The 19,126-nt window shown below is 36.6% G+C and overlaps 1 protein-coding gene across 6 annotated transcripts in view; it reads right to left on the bottom strand.

Moving 5' to 3' along the window:
• The window catches only part of UGP2 (UDP-glucose pyrophosphorylase 2), a 68,336-nt gene that overhangs the window by 44,392 nt on the left and 4,818 nt on the right, over nucleotides 1–19,126 (bottom strand). For all 6 annotated transcript variants that reach the window (XM_032352257.1, XM_032352262.1, XM_032352260.1 and 3 more), the window contains 2 exons: nucleotides 6,562–6,689; nucleotides 5,621–5,728 (listed from right to left, as the gene is read on the bottom strand). In XM_032352257.1, the coding sequence (XP_032208148.1) occupies nucleotides 5,621–5,728; nucleotides 6,562–6,675 (222 nt within the window). In that variant the 5' untranslated portion in view covers nucleotides 6,676–6,689. Of the gene's footprint in view, nucleotides 1–5,620; nucleotides 5,729–6,561; nucleotides 6,690–19,126 lie in introns of those variants that run through there.

The raw sequence follows: 19,126 nt of genomic DNA, 5'->3' as shown, positions 1-19,126 counted from the left end.
AGTGTACTACCATCTATACCCATGTTACAATTTTTCCAAGGAACTCAATATTGTGGGACTAGATTGTCCTCTGTTCTAGACACAAGGGCAGTCGTTAGAGACCTTGCTCTAACACAATTACCTGGAGCCTCTCAAAGCCAATAATGGAACTGACATTAAAATGGCCACATATTTACCATCACTATTTCTGTAGTGAAATAAGTAACCAAAATGGAGTTAAAAATAACAGTCCCAAAATCAGCCTTCTTTGTCACATTCCCTTCCAGAAATAAAGGCCCTGTATATAAAGGCATGTGAAGGAAGGTAGTCCTGGGGAAAATTAAATACTATTGATTTTGTCATGGAATCAGAAGTAGGGAATTAGATCTTTAGCAATATTTGCTAAATTAGTATATACATATTTGCTTACATTAGTAGTTCTATATATTACCAGTTTAAAACTTCAAAATCAAGGAAAAGATTAAATTCTTGGTATCCAGCCATATCCTTAGGGCCATTTCCTTAAATGTCACTATTTCCTTTTGTGGAGGACTTTCACATTCAAGATCTTATTTTTCTTTGTACACACACAAAACAAGTCTCTAATGGCTATACCATTAGCTAATTGCAGTTGGAAAATTTTCACCCAACAAGGGATACTCAAAGCAAACCATCCTGTGTCACATCATGTCAAATCCTCGGCCAAACTGCCTCCAGTAAGTCTTTCAAAAAAAGATGTGCAAACATTAGCTGCACAATATACTATGATTCATCTTCCAAAAAAAAAAAAAAAAACACTGTGTATTTTTACTCTGCACATATATGCTAACTTTCTCAGAATGCCTTCCCACTTAAACATACACATTTTAATCTTTTTTACTGATAGACCAAGAAAAGCTCTCAGTTATTTTATGTAGCACAAAAAAAAAAAAATCTGTTGAGGCTAAAACTGTATTATGTGATATTCTTCATGCCAATTCTCTGCTTAAAAAAAAAAAAAAAAAAAAAAGAGCTGACCCTATGTAACTCTTCCCCATTTACAAATAAATCCTCACCCTTTTGGGAACTTTAAAACAAGAACAATGACAAGTCAACCAGGGACCTTGTGTTCCTATCTAAATGGAAAAAACTTCTTTAGAGAACATTTTTTTACATAAATGAGAATGTACCCTATTATCACCAGAGATCACTGTCAGCTAAGTGATAAGGTTAGGTTTTAAGTTCAAGTTCAAAAGAAACTACTGGCCACAGTACCATCTTAAGCAGGCTCTGTACCTCCTTGTTTCTTTATCTAGTTCCCATCCCTGTCTATCCAACATATAAACTCAAACATTAAATTTGGTCAGGAACAAGATACAGCCTCTCTAGAAAACAATGAAATGGTCAAATGAAGCTGTACATGCTCACTGGTCCTTCCTTGTTCTAATCCAAATATTTACCTTAATACGTTTTTATAAAACTTTCTTTTGGGACACCTGGGTAGCTCAGTCTTTTAAATATCTGCCTTCAGCTCAGGTCACGATCCACATCAGACTCCTTGTTCAGTGGAGAGCCTGCTTCTCCCTCTCCCCCTGCCTGCTGCTTCCCCTGCTTGTGCTCTCTCTCACTATCTCTCTCGTGTCAAATAAATAAAATCTTAAATAAATAAATAAAACTTTCTTTTGTTTATATAGCTAAATATCAAGTATACCTTGATTATAACATTTACATAATTAATAGTCACAAAATTGGAACAGAGCCTTACCCCTTAACTCCATAAACTGAATTCTTTTCTCTTACCCATAATTCAATAAAACATGGACTCCTTTTTTTTTTTTTTTAAGTAGGCTCCATGCCCTATGTGGGGTTTGAACTTGGCCCTGAGATCAAGAGTCAGATGCTTTATCAATTGAGCTGGGCAGGCACCAGTGGACTCAATAGGCTTTCCAAAAAAAAACACGTATGTGCAGAACAAACTCGTGGTTGTGAAGGGGGAGGCGAGTGAGCAAAGTGGGGGAAGGGAATGGGAGATACAGTCTTCTAGTTTAAACAATGAGTAAGTTACAGTGAATACAGGCAATGGTATTATAGTACTGTATGAAATTTCTGGAGGCCAAAGAAGTAAAAAAACTACTGAAGAACTTTTAAAAATAAGTATACTAAAATGGGGTCAGCAAAACTTTTCCATAAAAGGCCAGGAAGGAAGTACATTAGGTTATATAAGCCACATGGTCTCAATTCCAACTATTCAACTCTGTCACTGTCACAGGACAGTATGTATAGATTGTGTTCCAATAAAACTTTATTTATAAAAGATGGCCAACTGGTAGTTGCCAACTCCTATATAAAAACAGAAATACTCTATTATAACAGTGTTTACAAGCACAGCTTTGATGCAAGGCTGATATGAGAAATCTTACTCGAAATAACTATTCTACCACAATATTTTCTTTTCAGTTAGGAGACTCAAGTATCACACGTATTTAAAAGACAAAACCTATGTGTACAGGAGTGCATGGATGGCCTGTGTTTGCCTTTGGCTCAGCTCATCATCTGAGAGTCAAAGGATCCAGCCCCCAGCTCCCTGCTCATCAGGGAGTCTGCTTCTCCCTCACTCTCCTCTGTGCTCTCACTCTCTCTTAAATAAATAAATAAATAAATAAAATCTTAAACAAAACAAAACAAAAAAAACCCCCAAAAGCAAAAAACCGTGTGTACTAAAGAAAGGTATTCTTTGAGAGGAAAACTGATCTCTGTATAATCTCCATGACAAGAGACAGACAATCTCTTCACTACAGACATTGTGTAGTGAAGGAGATAGGAAGATAGGGAACTGGAGGAATGTAGGGAAGCTAGGTGAACAACATTGTCCCATGATCTTCATTCTCAGAACTATTTGCGAAAGTTGTTAACATGCAAAGTATAACATTTGTGCCTTCAAGAAGCTCAGGACATGAAGGAGCAAACTTATCTTTTGCCTCAGAACTCTGAAACCTTCAACATTAAGGACACATGGGATTATAAACATATTTTCTTAAAGATGCTTAAAACCAGGTTTCAGAATTTTTAATGAAGACTTAACACTATTATAAACAGAGAAAAGACTTCACGAAATCAAATTATATCCAGAATTTTATTTACTTATTCTTTTTCCGTATCAACTCTGCATTCCTGTCAGTTACCATGGCTCACTACAGGCACACAGTCTCTTGAAGTGTTTGTCAGAACTTTGTTGGAGACGGTAGTACTGAACTGGAAAAATCCCTAGGTAGTTCTGATCCCTCGCTCCCTTCCTTCTTCACCCTGCAATCTGTATTCCAAGAAACCCTTCTTTATATTACAATCTGCTCTCAAAATACACAAAGGTAAATTTCTCACTGGCAAAGCAGAACCTTGAACGTTAAAATATACTGAAAGTAACAAATCTGTGTGCCTTCCTTCAAGGTAGGCACTATCATCAAACAGTTACATTTGTGCAGAAAAAAAAAAACAAAGAAGTCCAGGTATGCAAGCAAGAATGAACCATATCTTTCCACCCAGGTTCATCATTAATTAGAAAAATGAAGTTATTTCAATGAGGAATAAATTCCTAGGAAAAAATTACAGTTACTTAAGAGGAGAGAAATACACTTGCCTAAATTTTTGTTATACTTTTAGGCCTATTCCCAAACACTTTTAAAAATCTGACTGAATTTACAAATAGTTCCTTTTTAAAAGATTTTATTTATTTATTTGACAAAGAGAAAGAGAGATCACAAGTAAGCAAAGAAGCAGAGGGGGAGGTGGAAGCAGACTCCCTGCTGAGCAGATGCGGGGCAGGATCTCCCTGGGATCCTGACCTGAGCCGAAGAAGGCAGAGGCTTAACCCACTGAGCCACCCAGGCGCCCCACAAATAGTTCCTTTTTTTAAAACCATTAAATTATCCAGAATTCTCTTACTCTTTTTCCAGGAGAAAATATTACTAATTCTACACCTAAAATCAGAAAAATAAATTATAATTCATTTACTAAGGCCACGGAATCAAAGACCAAAGCAACACACACACACACACAAACACACAGTAACAAGCAAGCATTATAGGCAGGAAAAATTTTAACTTCAACATAAACAATGAGAAACTCTTCAAGGTGAATGCTCAGGTGGGATTTTTTTTTTTTTTCAATAAGCATGTATTTCATAATTTTAACAAGTTTAATCACTAAAAAGCATTTTCCACATACTGAAATAAAAGTACTACTGACCAGAAACTGTATTTAAGATTTTCTCAGGAAAAAATATAAGAGACTCCATTAGCTTAAGCCATCATAAATGGTATATAAGTGAATGTGTGCAGTTATGTTCCAATAAACCTTTACAAATACAGTCAGTGGAGTAGCCTTCAGGCAGTACTCTTCCAAATCCCTGCTCTAAACAACATGGTTTTAAAACCAATATTAGATTACCTAAGATTATAGACATTTAAAAGATAAACTATAAACAATTGCTCTACTCTACCAAGTCTCTTCTACCTACAATGAAAAGTACTACAAAGCAGCAGATTACAAATGGGAAAGAGAAGACAGGTCACTATGTTAACAAAACATATTCCCTAGACAATAACTGCATTTAGATCATCCATTCAACAAACATTTGCTCAGGACACAGGGTTCCCTGGCTTCAAGGTCTAGAAAGACAACACATGCATACAATCAACTATTACTCAAGCCAGCTAAGTGCCACATGATGGTGGAAAAAACCACTGGTATCTGAAAAATGCTTCATGGTTTAACATGTTTCCACATATATTTCTTAATAAAGCCTCATAGCCACCCTGTAAAGTACGTAAATAACTTGATTTTATTCACATTTTACATAAAACTCCTAAGTAGTAAAACTAGGATTTGTACCTCTGATACTACTGCACTATAGTTCTTCAGAGCAGCTTTATGGTAAGGGTCGAGGACAGAGGTGAAGGTATTTGGCCTGAGCCTCAAACAATGAGCAGCATTCGATAGGTGAAGAGACCAAAGTATTCCAAGGAAATGACATACACAGAAGTCTAGAAGCCAGGAAATACAACATGTGAAAAACAGGCAGGGGAAATATGGCTATAAAGATGTTTTCAAGGCATGAGGAGAGCTTTAAGTAGGCGACTTAACATCTGTACAAGACACTAAAGGCTATGAGAAATCAGATGCTTTGGGAGACAGAAGGAAGAAAAGAACATAAATGAAGCTCTTACTGTGTGCTTGGTACTTTGCAAAAGAATTACCTCATATTCAGGGATGTCAAGTTATGAGGTAGTGATGGGGTGCCTGGGTGGCTCAGTCAGCTCCCTGCTCAGCAGAGAGTCTGCTTCTCCCTCTGCCCCTCCCCCTGCTTGTGCTTGCTTTCACTCTCTCTCTCTCTCTCAAATAAATAAAATCCCTAAGGAAAAAAAAAGGTATGAGTTAGTGTCATAGGGAGACTAGACTTTCCTAAGTCTTCTGCAGGACTATAAATATGGGACTAACAGAAGGGAAAGCAGTAGGTTATCTCTGTAGTTTTGGCATGAGAGAAGAGAACGAAAAGCAATTCCTGTCTATGTCTCAAGTGATGGTTCTTACCCACAGTACCTCAGCCCCAATTTAAACCCACATTTCAAATTAGCTTAAATTTTCCTACATATTATCTAAAACTTACCGAATCTTCTGGAGGTCTCTGGATTTTTCCCCAATCCACAGAAGGTCCCTTTTCTTGTAGAAATCTATGAAATAGCTTCCGAAATCCATCAAGGTCTTTTTTGGTGTGCTATTAAAATAGAAGTTCTTGTTACAACTAGCAAAATGCTTACTATTTAATAAATATAAATACATATTACACATTTAAAACATCTTTCAATGAAATTCTTATACTATTAGAACATGAAGTAGAGCAGAGACTTTTCTAAATCCCCAACTTAAAAGTGAAGGAAAAAAGCTAACAGGAACCAGACTTAAAGAAATACAAGCAAATCATCCTCCAAATCTCCCACCAGCATCACATAAACTGAACACCATTAGGTTCATGGAAATTTCAACTTGTTCCTACATTTATTCATCAGTATCTTTCACTGCCTCTTTAAATGAAAATTAATCTTTATCTAAAGAAAAAGGAACAAAACACATCTAAACTCAAATCATTAAGAACAAACAAATTTGAAAACGAAAAGGATGATCTATTGATTTATAAGCCAAAAAGGAAAAATACCTGTCTATGCTGGGAAACCTCTATGATAGCTGACAAAGTAGCATGGTTCTATTAAAACTGGCTCTCTGGAAAAAGGCATGCAGCAGGATATATGGTTGATAAACTTCTCACAATTCTAACTGAATACTGGTATCCATTTTTCTACCCAATGATATTAGAATAGAACAAATAAAATTTTGTTCTGATTCTTAGACTTTAGAAACTTCCTAGAATTAAAAAAGAAAGGACAATAGTTTAACAATGGGTAAATGCTAAAAATCCTTAATTGTTAAGCAATCCTTACTTTTTTTAATTGCTCTTATATTTTTGTGCTTATTTCAGGCTGGATGATTAATAGCAGCAATAGGAATTTAGTATATTGATGGATGGAAGCAAAAAACCTGTGGAATCCTTACCTCAAACTCATGTGATGGTGCTGTGGTAAGTATTTTTTCTAGTTCTTTCTTCACAGATAATTCTAGCTCTTGTCGAATGACTTCTTGAAACTGAGAAGCACCATCTTGAGACATGGCTTTGCTAAGATCTTAAAAACATAAAAACACCAACAGAAAAATCAGACAGCCATCCAAACAGCTGGTAAGCTATAACTGATTTATTTCTAGTGCACCAGGAAATAAAAAGGGCTCAATCCTATGGTCTCATCACCTTCTCAAAGGATTTCAGTAGTATCAACTAATTAAGACTATATAAGCATATGGCCTCAAATTTGGCACCTATATGCATTCCTGGTATATCTGAAACACTAATAAACACTTTGAGGAAGCAGGGGCATGTGGGAATAAAAGGATTAATCTTCACTTGTTCATATAGTTCCATTCCATCTCTACTAATGTTTCCATCTTAGCCATCAAAGCTGGAGAAAAATGAGAAAATTGGAATAATGTTAATAAGGGTCTATTTTACAGAACATGCCCTTATGGAAGTACTGCCTCATAAGAGAACCAAAGGGGTTAGCAACTTCACGGAAGAAAAAAAAAAAAATACCCTTCCCCCCAGGCCAGATGAAAAAATTAAGGAATTCTGAATTTCCAGTTTTACATCCCTTAAAGAATAACCCCTTAAGAGACACTGGCAACTCCCAGGCGCCTCTGTCTGTGGCATCAAAATTTTCACTTAAAAGGACATAGGGCTGCTTCCTCGTTTCTTGTCCTCAATTTCAGCCAAGACCTTACAGGCTTATCTGTGTCAGACAAGACTATTGGGGCTTTTCGCAAAGCTGGGAATCTCTCTGACAGGCAGATCTCACTAAAAATGACTCACTAAAGGTGACAGAAATGCCTGATAGATGAAAACAAATAAAAATAGAAAAACATAGAAAAAGAAAACATCCCAGGACTAAGTACCTTGGGAAGAAAATGCCAACATAGGTTGTTTTACATGCTTAGCTATCTAGATAGTAATTATGTTGTCTATTACTTATAAAATAAGGGATAATCAGACTATTGTTCACCTGTTCTTTTAAATACCTAACTCAAACTTATTTTATAAGTGTAGCTTTGAAGCTTATGTTCAAACATTTTGTGTGATAACTAGTCACAAATGTTAATTTAGCAGAATAGTTCAATAAAACTAAAAATAGGAGCACCTGGGTGGCTCAGTGGGTTAAGCCGCTGCCTTCGGCTCAGGTCATGATCTCAGGGTCCTGGAATCGAGTCCCGCATCGGGCTCTGCTCAGCGGGGAGCCTGTTTCCCTCTCTCTCTCTGCCTGCCTCTCTGCCTACTTGGGATCTCTCTCTGTCAAATAAATTAAAAATAAATAAATAAATAAAAATACTCCCTCCCACATACATAAATTTTTTTTTAAGATTTATTTATTTTAGAGGTGAGATCGGCGGAGAGGTATAAGGAGAGGGAGAGGGAGAATCTCTGCATTAAAAAAAAAAAGATTTTATTTATTTATTTATTTATTTATTTGTCACTCAGGCAGAGAGACAGAGAGAGAGAGCGCAAGCAGGGGGAGCATCAGACAGAGGGAGAGGGAGAAGCAGGCTCCCTGCCGAGCAAGGAGACTCATGGGGGACTCGAACCCAGGAGCCTCGGATCATGACCTGAGCTCATAGGAGATGCTTAAATGACCGAACCACCAAGGTGCCCCAGAGAGGGAGAATCTCAAGAAGACTGTATCCTGAGTGCAGAGCCAATTTAGGGCTCAATCCCAGGACCCTGAGATCACCTGAGCCGAAACCAAGAATCCCATGCTTAACTGACTGATCCAACCAAATGCCTCCAACATAAATTCTTCTTTTTGTTATCTGGGCAGAAGAAAACGTTTATACAGACAGTGTTAAAGCCAACATAATACTTTTAAGATACTCGTGAGAGCAGAAATTAGTAAATTATGTAACTCTTAAAGCAGTTTATTTAATGTAGATAGCCTCTCCTCCCAAATACCTAAAATTGTTAACAAATGAGATATTTAACATCACTCTTCAAAAACTTTTTAAAATCCATGTTCTGTCATATTGAAATCCAACAGAAAAAAAAAAAAAAAAGGAGGAAATCTGGTGACAGCATACAATCTAATTCTAGAATAGCCATTTTCTAACTGTGCTCTTTTTATAGGCATAAATCACAACACAACTAAGTTTATGACTCTAGTAAAACTTTTAAGTGACCCAAACAGTGGTCCATAAATAACTTCTTTTAGCTAAGAAACACATCTCTGTGTTCCATAACCAATCTAAATGTATGTTTCCACTAGTAAGTAGCAACATTTCATTTGTAAAAATTCCTAACAATGGATGAGCACCTCTGCATAACTATGATAGATAGGTAAATAAAAAAATCCTGCAGAACATTTTAAACTAGAATTAACATGACATCAACTATATGGTTCATCCCTTGGCTGACTTAACTATAATTTAAAATTTGTCATAGTTTAAGTACCCCCCACCCTGCTGCCCCATGTATACCTGGAATATCTCTCCCCAATCTTTAACCCAACTCCTATATTTAAGAAATAATTCAGAAGAAAAATCTACTAAATATACAACATCTAAATTAAGGAACACCTGAATTTTTTGATTCTGTGTCACAGATGGATTAAAATAGATCAAGAATTTTATAATGATTTTTTAAAAAGTTTTTGTTGGACTCAAAGACATCTACAGACTTGCTGCTTTGTTGAAGTTAGATTCTGAAAGCCAGCATTCCCAGTCCACATTCCTAAAAATTAGTGATGGAAACATTTAATTTATATTCTGGGCAAATGCCAAGATGAGATAACAATAAATGTAACTGCAAAGTTGAAAGATAATTATAGTAGCTGTTTGAGATTTGTCTACATGAGAACAGTAAAAAAAAAAAAAACCAAAAACAAAGACTGAACAATGAAAAAAACCACCAAGCTTTAGAGACTTCCTCTACAGAACTGCCTATCATTCTATATGATTTAAGGTCAAAACACACAAAACCCATCTCACAATCCTCCCTATCAAGCCAAGCTAAGAAAGGCTGGCTGAAAGACAAATTTAATGTTACATGTGGTATTTGCCAGCTGTAGGAAGTTCAACCTTAGGATACAGATTCAAAAAAACCCAGACACAGATTCAAACTCAAGTTGTAATAAATATCCCTAACCTTTACTCTTCCCATTTCTTTGATAGAGCACCAAATGCAAATACAGAACAATTTGTATTCTTCCCAGCCAATCTATAGATATGAACAGCTAATACAACAAAGAACATTAAAAGAACCTATCACATCTTCCACCCTATCCCACTGCTGTTTCCTTGCCTTTTCTCTGGGCAGTGCTACTATGAAGCTTTGTTTCTTAGGGAATGAAGAATAAAGAAGGCCTTTTAAGGATTGAAGTATATGCAAAATAATAATTTATGCTTAATCAAGAAGGGTGTCTATCTTAAACACCTGACACAGATTGGGAGGCACTGAGCTAGAAACCATTTCCCTTAGTGACGACCTCCTTATCCATCCTGAATTTCTTTTCTTTTCTTTTTTTTTTTTAAGATTTATTTATTTATTTGACAGACAGAGATCACAAGCAGGCAGAGAGGCAGGCAGAAAGAGAGAGGGAAGCAGGATCCCCGCCAAGCAGAGAGCCTGATGTGGGGCCCGATCCCAGGACCTTGGGACCATGACCTGAGCCAAAGGCAGAGGCCCCAACCCACGGAGCCACCCAGTCGCCCCTCCATCCTGAATTTCTAATAAATGTCTGGAACTTCTGGTAGGAAAAGAAGTACAGACCTCTAAAGCTTTCTTGGACTTAATATTCTCAGGTTGCCATTCTGGCAATGACAATCGTCTTTCTAATGGAAGGTCAATTAAAGAACCCCCAGAATAATGCAAGATTCCTAACCTCCCAAAATGTTTTATTCCTTCTCACTTCCTAGCAACAGAGAATTGCTCATCCTCAACCTTGGACAGAGAGTGGATTAGGAATCACATTCATTACCGAGGTGCCTGTGTGGCTTGGTCAATTAAGCGGCCAACTCTTGGGTGTTGGCTCAGGTCATGATATCAGGCTTGTGAGATATCTGCACTGAGCATGGAGCCTGCTTAGAACTCCCTCTCTATCTTTCACTAAGCCCGGACTCCCTCGACCCCCACTTGTGTGCATCCACACATTAATTAATTAATTAAAATGAAAAAGAAGAGCTATGAAATTAAAAAAAATTTTCATTGCCTTGGCCATAACTCAAAAAAACATTTTTGAGATGAGAGGGAACATTTTATCTACCCTCAACATTTTACAGATGAGGAAACTGAGGCTGAAATAGTTCAATAAGTTATCGAAGGTCATAGAACCAGCAAATGCTGGCACTCAGAAGCAAAGCCAATTTATCTGAGTGCCATCCCACCACAGTGAGGTGGAAATACCCTGCTCATTTTTTCCTCCTAGTCTGATTCTCTTTCATATTTGGCACAAAATCCAAAAATAACACTCCAAAAGCATTTTTATCAGAATGTCTTCTTAGACCCAATGGACTAGACAGGAAACTCCCTTCCACATGGGCTTACTAGGACTGTCCTGGTTGACTTAATTATAACTAAGTCCATTTGGGATAGAACTGGCAGTACTTCTCTCTCTCTCTCTTTTTTTTTTTTTAAGAAGTTTTTCTGCCACCCCCATTTCCTAATTCTTCCTTGTTCAGAAGAACTAAAATTTCAACATCGTGGGCTTTCTTCCATCCAACTGGAGCCAAAAAAAAAAAAAAGGGAAGAAGATGATGATGAAAGAAAAAAAGGAAGAGGAAAGCAATAGAATTAAGAGGTAGGAGACAATCTAACAAGTGACTGTTTACATTTAATTCAGGTATTTCATTTCATCCATTTCACCAACTAAGAGGTATATATAATATCCTTCCCTGACATCTTGATACTGGCACAAACAAAACAAGTTCACATTCTTTTTTTTTTTTTCTTTAAGATTTTATTTATTTGACAAAGAGAGAGAGAGAGAGATATCACAAGTAGGGGAGCCAGCAGGCAGAGAGAGAGGGAAAAGAAGGATCTCCACTGAGAAGGGAGCCCCATGCAGGGCTCGATCCCAGGATTCTGGGATCATGATCTGAGCTGAAGGCAGATGCTTAAATGACTGAGCCAGCCACATGCCCCACAACTTCACATTCTAAAGGAGAAAGCTAGTTTCACAATGCACAGGCTACGGAAAGACTATAGAAAGAATACCAAGAGCAACAAAGAGGTTAGGAGCTCTCCCCAGGCCACCTCCCCACCCACCACTAATTAGATTTATCAGTCCCAACCTTCCTTGGAAACTCACAATGAAAGGCACTCTAAGTCAGAGTATTAGGGAGCTAACTTAACTTTAAACCAGGAAATGACTTGTGAGCCAAGTATAGTAGAGTCTCCACTCATCCTCAACAGATATGTTCCAAGACTCCCAATGCATGGTCTGAAACTGCAGATAGTACCAAACTCCATATAAACTATGTTTTTTCCTATACCTAAATAGCTATGATGAAGTTTAATCTATCATTTAGGCATAGTCCGAGATTAACAATAAGAAAATAGGATAATTGTACTGTAATAATATGTGAATGTGGTCTCGAAATATTGTGTTGTACTCAGCCTTCTTTTGACTTTGTGAGAAGATAAAATGCCTCCATGATGAGATGAAGTGAGGTAAATGATAGAGGCACTGACACAGCATTAGGCTAGTGCAGGCATACTTCTTTTTATTGCTCTTTGCAGATACTGCCCCCCTACTTTTTTTTTTTTTTTTTTACAAAATGAAGATCTGTGGTAACCCTGCATTGAGCAAGTCTATCAGCACCATTTTTTCAATGACATTTGCTCACTTGTGTCTGTGTGTCACATTTTGGTACGCTCACAATATTTCAAACTTTTTCATTATTATCTTTGTTACAGTGATCTGTAACCAGTGATTACGACTTGCTGAAAATGCAGATGATGGTTAGCATTTTTCAGCAATAAAATATTTTTAATTCAGGTATGTATATTTTTTAGACATAATGCTACTGCACACTATAGTATAGTATAGTACAGTATAGTATAAACGTAACTTTTAAATGTACCAGGAAACAAGAAAAAAAAATTCCATTGACTCTCCTTTTATTGCAATATTTTCTTTATTGCTGTGGTTCAGAACTAGACCTGAAATATCTCTCTGGTTTGTCTCTATTGACCTTCTGACAGTATGTCAGGAGGAGACCATCCACTTCTAGACCTCAGTTGAGGTAAGTGAAAGCAGGTAAGAGGGGACTACTGTAAGTTTAAAAACTCTAAGAATGTACTGGTAACTAGAAATATCCATGGATAAAGTTGAGGACATATACTGACTAGATTTATGACCAATTAAAGCTAACCATCGTCTTTTGGATTCTCACTGTAGTTGTTAAACTCAGTTATTTGTGACTATTCCCCCTAGAAAAGTTTTTCTTCTTTGGATTCCATTACCCGATATTATGCTACATCTTCTCCTACCTCTGTGACCAGGCCTCAATTTCCATAACTGACTCTTTCTTCTCCTACTCCCTGAATTTCCTAAGATTCTGTCCCCAGACCACTCTTCCCCTCAATTATGACCTACCAGTCTCATTATTAATAATCCCCAAATATGTGCCTTGCATCCTGATCTTTTTTCCTGAGCTCCAGATTCACATTCCCTTCAGCCTTCTAGACATTTTCCACCTGGACACTCAAGTTGGGTACCTCAAACTCAACATGTCCAAATCATCCAAACCAAATACACCTCCCTGCTCTGCATGATATGAACATTCTCCTAGTCAGTGCTAGGTGACCTGTAAACCTCAGCACAGTTGATTCTTTCCTTCCTTCCCTTCACATAACATCAATCCAATACTATATACTTCAATTGCCACAATTCCATTCATTGCTTTTCATTCCCACTGCTGCTACTTTAACTTCTCTCATCTCAATCTCCTGGTCATGATGACAGCATCTTTCTAACTAGTCTGCCCATATGTCACTCTAATCTGGTAGTACCAAGCAGAATGGATTGGTCTCCCTAAACTGCAACCCCAATCATATCACTTCTTCACTGATGGGATTTGTATTTGACGATAAACAAATACAAATTCCTTAACCAGACCGGTCGTAAAAGCCAAGCCGAAGTAACTTTTTTGATTAGCCAAAGTTAATGAAAGGACTAGAGCAGAATGCCTAAAGGTTGCAATTTCTTAGTTCGTTTGTGATATCTTAATAGTGCTTCTAAAACTTTACTGTGCACACAAATCACCTGGAGGCCTTGTTAAAACATAGATTCCTGGGCAAGCTCCCAGGATTCTAACTCTGGTAGGTCTGGTGGGGGTAAATATGCATTTCTAATAAGTGAATGCTACCTGTATTGCTTTGAGTAGCTCTGATATAGACTATACTCCACTTAATACACTTGAAGCAGCCATGCACATCGTTCTTTTCCATAGACAATGCTATTCTGTCAACTATTGTCTGCCCTAAGGCCACATGCTTTGGAGATGGCTCCAGGCCCAGATTGGTCTAAAGCCTTTCCAGAGATTGGTTTAAGCATGAAACATAATATGATTCTGGTCAGTGAGTCACGAGGGTATAGTTTGCCAAAGAATTTAGGAGAAAGGTGCTCCTGACTGAAAAAAGACACATGGAAAAAATAGTATCTTTTCCACCCCTGGATATATGTGCCCAACCCTTCATCTCCAATTTCTTCTGCCATTTAGTGACCTTACAGGAAGCTAACCTAAGAATGAGAAAGCTAGGCTAAGAAAGCAGAGGAGAAGGAGGGAAAGACTGATACATTCTTTATATTCAATTAGCCAACTCTGGAACATCCCACTTCAAGATTCATGTGATATAAGTCCCTCATTTTTTTAAACCAACTATGTTTGTACTTTTCTGTTCCATGAAATTAAAAGCATTCTATTTATTGTAAGATTCTTCCAAAACACACATCTCAAGTGTCGTTCAACATATTGAGAGCAGGGTACACAGAAATGAGGAGGAAAAAATTAGAAATTAGTGGCCCAGCATGAATGCCAAAATCATGAGAAAGCATCTCAGACTCCAAGAAACTTCCCCAAGGGCTCAAACTCTGTGATCTTGAGTAGCTTCTGCTATTTTGAGGGTGGTCTGTGTTCTAGGTGGTAGCTTTTGAACACGCAAAGAGGCCCTCCTTCTATTACAACTCCTTTAATGGAAGGGTTTTAATCACTCCTGCCTCTCTACTATACCAAACAGCCCCTAAAGTTTCACTCTTTGCTCAGATGTCTGTCTGCAAAACTTCAAAGGCACTAGCTATGAAAAATTTTTTCCCAACACCTACCTCAGCACCTGACACAGTGCAGATACCTGATAATATGTAAATAAGAGATCAAGATTTATATTTTCATATTAGTGGCTTGAGCAGCCACTAATATATATCATTTGTCAGAATTCAGTTTAAATGTAATCTCCTCCTGGATATCTTTCTAAACCAAGCATGGTTGCCCACTACATGCTCACATGGTAAATTCGTCTATTTCACCTTTATAACACCATGCTTTTTAAAGTTTATTCAATGTCTATCTTTCCCAACAAGTTATAATCTCTGTAGGAATATATCATGTGTATTTTGCTCAGGCTATATTCCCACTGCCTAACACAGAGCTAGAAACATAGTAAATATTCAAGTAATGTTTATTAAATAAATGAGTAAAAGCCCATTATGATACTGCTATGTGGTAGAAATACATTAAGAAGGTAGACTCCAGTCTAGTGAAGGTAGGGTCTGATAAGGCCAAACGAAAAGTATTCAAGAATCAGGAATTATGGTCATGGGAAAGCACGGCTAAGCAAAATGTGGATTGTGTCTTGAGTTCTTGAAGTCCCCAAGACTTCTTAAAAAGAAGCTGATTTATCAGTCAGTTATAAGGTATGTTATCAAAGAAATTTCAAACTTATAGCCAAACTAGACAAAATGTTTCTTTCCAATTTTTATTATCTTATATAAATGTTAGCATAATGTTTTCACTAGCTTTAAAGATTAAATAAAATTGGGCAATTTATATATTTAGATTTAGCTTATTTAGGATGAATATAGCAGGTCATTCAATCACAAGTAAAATCAATTAGTTGATTTTAAATCAATTAATTATTTCAGACTCCAAACCATAGTATGATTATTTACATATAATAGTTTTTGTTTTTTTTTTAAAGATGTATTTGTTTTTAGAAAGAGAAAGCATGATGGAGATGGGTGCTGATAATCTCAAGCAGATTCCCTGCGGAGCATGGAGACTAAAGTAAGCCTCAGATCTCAGGACCCAGAGATCATGACCCTGAGGTCATGACCTGAGTTGAAACCAAGAGTCAGCCCCTTAACCCACTGAGCCACCCAGACACCCCTACATTTACAGATTTTTTAATGACTCCGTTTTCTATACATATTAATGCTTAATAAATGTTTTCTGGTAAAGATAAAAAGTACCAGTTTTCTGAGAACTGTTCTAGCACTGAATATGCAGGGCTATTTGCTAAAATAGATTTTTGCGAATGTAAAAGACTGTTTTTAACTGTTAGAATTTACACATAAACCAGATTTCTCATTAATAATTAAGAGTAACTCTGCTCTCATACAACAGAGTAGCTCTTAAAAATCTTAAGAGACAAAAAAGAAAATACCGCTTCTGAAAAACAGAACTTTCAGAAGAGATGTGTCAACTTGTTAAATAATATTACCTTGCATTAAGTTTAACATATACAAGAAGGCATGTGCCAAGAGACCTAGAACACTCATTTGTTCAGAGAAGAAAAAGAGATACAATATAAACTCATCATCATCAAGCACAAAAAATTATTTGGCAGGCTTGCCCTGTAATTTGATGTATGTACATTTAGATAAAACTAGGATTCTAAGCTTGGAAAAGCTTTAAGGTCAGTGAGTCCTCTTCCCTTATCTTGAGATGAAACAGGGCCCCAGAGATGCTGACTTGCCTAAGGACACGGTAGCAGTGCCAAGCTGGAATCTAAACCCTGGTGCCCTGCTTCTCCTTCCTGCAGGAAGGTCTCCCCTTTCTTGGTTACAGTGCTTTTACATGGTTTGTCACCTCCAGGAGTATGCCTGAATGAAAACATGCAAAAATCAAACTATGTCTACAATGTGAGATTATTAGGTGAGGTTAAAACTACATACCAGAATAAGCATCCTTTTATGCTCTTCACCTTTTCCCTCTATACTGTTTGTTTTCTGGGCAATGAAAAATCGAAGAAAGTTTTTATGCATGCTCTAAATATTTTATTACCAAAGCCAAGCATTTTATCACTGGCATAAGTGAACCTAAAACAGTGCATAGAACTGTGTTATTCCATTTTCTTGCACTCTTTTTCTCCAAGTTTTAAAATTCTAGGCAGGGCTTAAACATAAATGAAACATCACATCAGCCTTTGCCAGGGCAGCAACCAGAGGAAAGCAAACTCCAAACAACTTGTCTGCAGGCCTTTGTGGCCAAGGAGCAATGGAGTTATTGTGAAAGGGAATATCCCCTAGGATAGTATTTTCAACACTTTGGTGATTATTAAAAAGTGGACTAAGCATAATCTGACTATCTCATGTACATGATTACACTGAATAATTCTTTTTTTAAAGATACAAGTGAAATCACAGAGAAACAGGGAACTCTCTTGATTTGCATAGGAAAAATTAATCAATATCTAGAAATGTTTTAGAAAACAAAACATTTTGTTGTTTATATGTTAAACTAAGACAACATAGCCATTTTCTCCTTGGTTCTCAGAAATAACCCTGAATTGTCAAAATGGTTTGGGGGCACAATCGATTTCAACTGGCAATGACTGAGAAAAAAAAACAGCAGGACTTTCAAGCAGAGGCAGAAATTGAGTCCTAAACAATTCCTTTGCAACAAACTAAGGAGAGGTCCGCATCACCAATAACTGGGAAACAGCTTTGAAACGGAGTCTTATCCCCTTTCTCACACCTAAGCCCTGTCAAATGCATAGAGTTTAATTTTCTTTTGATGGCTTTCTTTTGATGGCTTGGCAAGCCAACTTTCAAAGACTATAAAAGTTACTAATAGAAAAATGCATGCCTGGTGGAAGAATTTTAGAAGCCTAAGACATATGGCTTCAATTAATTGTCATTGTGTCTGGAACAATCTATCAAATCACCCAAGATGAATTCATCCACAATGCAAACATTATTATACCAAGCACAAAATACAAGTTTAGAAAAGAAAACAGGGATACAAGTCTTTAGAAAAAGCTAACCGTCTAAAGAGATTGGAATCTGGTAGTTAAGTGAATCATACTTCCTCATTCACTAAATCCAAAATCCTAGAGGATCTCTCTCAAATTTTATTCTAATAATGCTGGGACTTTCTCCAGTGGCATAAATTCTGGATATCAAGAGAAATCACATTATAGAAACTTAGTAGAGTCAACTCTTAATTTTTCATTTTTTACAGATAATCCAGAGCTAGTTTGATTTTTAAATATTTATTTGTATTAACTTTTTAGTAATGGCTATCTGTCTTCCTGAGAACTCATAAAATTACCAAATATAATTTGGTGGAAAATAGAAAACCACAATATATTATTCTTTTGCCTACAGCACTTTCGTTATTAGGCCAACGAATGTTCCTTATACAAATTAAGTATTTTATTTTATTTTATTTTTTTAATTATTTTATTTTATTTGAAATTTTTTAAAATTTATTTTAAAGTTATTTTAAAGTTACAATTCATAAATATTACAATTTTCTATGAAGAAAAAAATAACACAGAGAAAGGTCTCTGTGTAGCAATATCACAAGAAAACACTTACTGTTCAAACTTAACATTTTAGTGTAATTTCCTTGTAAAAGTTATTTTTCAATTTATCTTCAGAATATTAAAATGGCACTTCCAAGAAGTATACCAGTTAAGATTTCTTATTTCTCTGATGTTCCCTATCAATTTCTTTTCTCAGTAGGCTTTCATAAATGAAAATCATCTTACTAGAAGAAACACCCAGTTATCAAGAACAAAGGCAATTTAACCATAGAGATTACCAAGTCCATGGTGGAAAAAGTTTTCATCAGCTCAACTATTCTGAGTTTCTTTTAATTTTCCATTTAACTGTGATTCTAATTTAACTAAGTTCTCCTCCTTATAGCAACATAATGAATCCCAAGCCATGTCTTCAAAAAATGAGGAGTGTGCCTTAGTCATTGCTTTGCCCCCTTTACTACTGTCTGAAATCCATGTCACAATCCTCCTGGGCTAAAAGCATCCTAGTCATTTAAATAATCAGCAAAAAGCTAAATTTAGTTTGAGGTTTTGAGAAGAAGCAGGCCAAGGCCAGCCTCCATAATCAGGCCCCAGAATACATCTCATCCCTATATTCATCTGAGACCCCTTCAGTTAAAATTAGCTCAGCTAATCCTCCTTGGTTAGCTGCCATCTACCAAGCAGGAATCACCACAAAAAAAAAAAAAAAAAAAAAAAAAAAAGAGTCATAAAAAGAGAATTCCAACAAATGGGAAAGTCAAT

Source organism: Mustela erminea, chromosome 7, assembly GCF_009829155.1.
Source record: "Mustela erminea isolate mMusErm1 chromosome 7, mMusErm1.Pri, whole genome shotgun sequence".
Lineage (NCBI taxonomy): Eukaryota > Metazoa > Chordata > Mammalia > Carnivora > Mustelidae > Mustela > Mustela erminea.
Note: the sequence above shows the minus strand (reverse complement) of the source record. Positions and strands in the feature narration are given on the sequence as shown.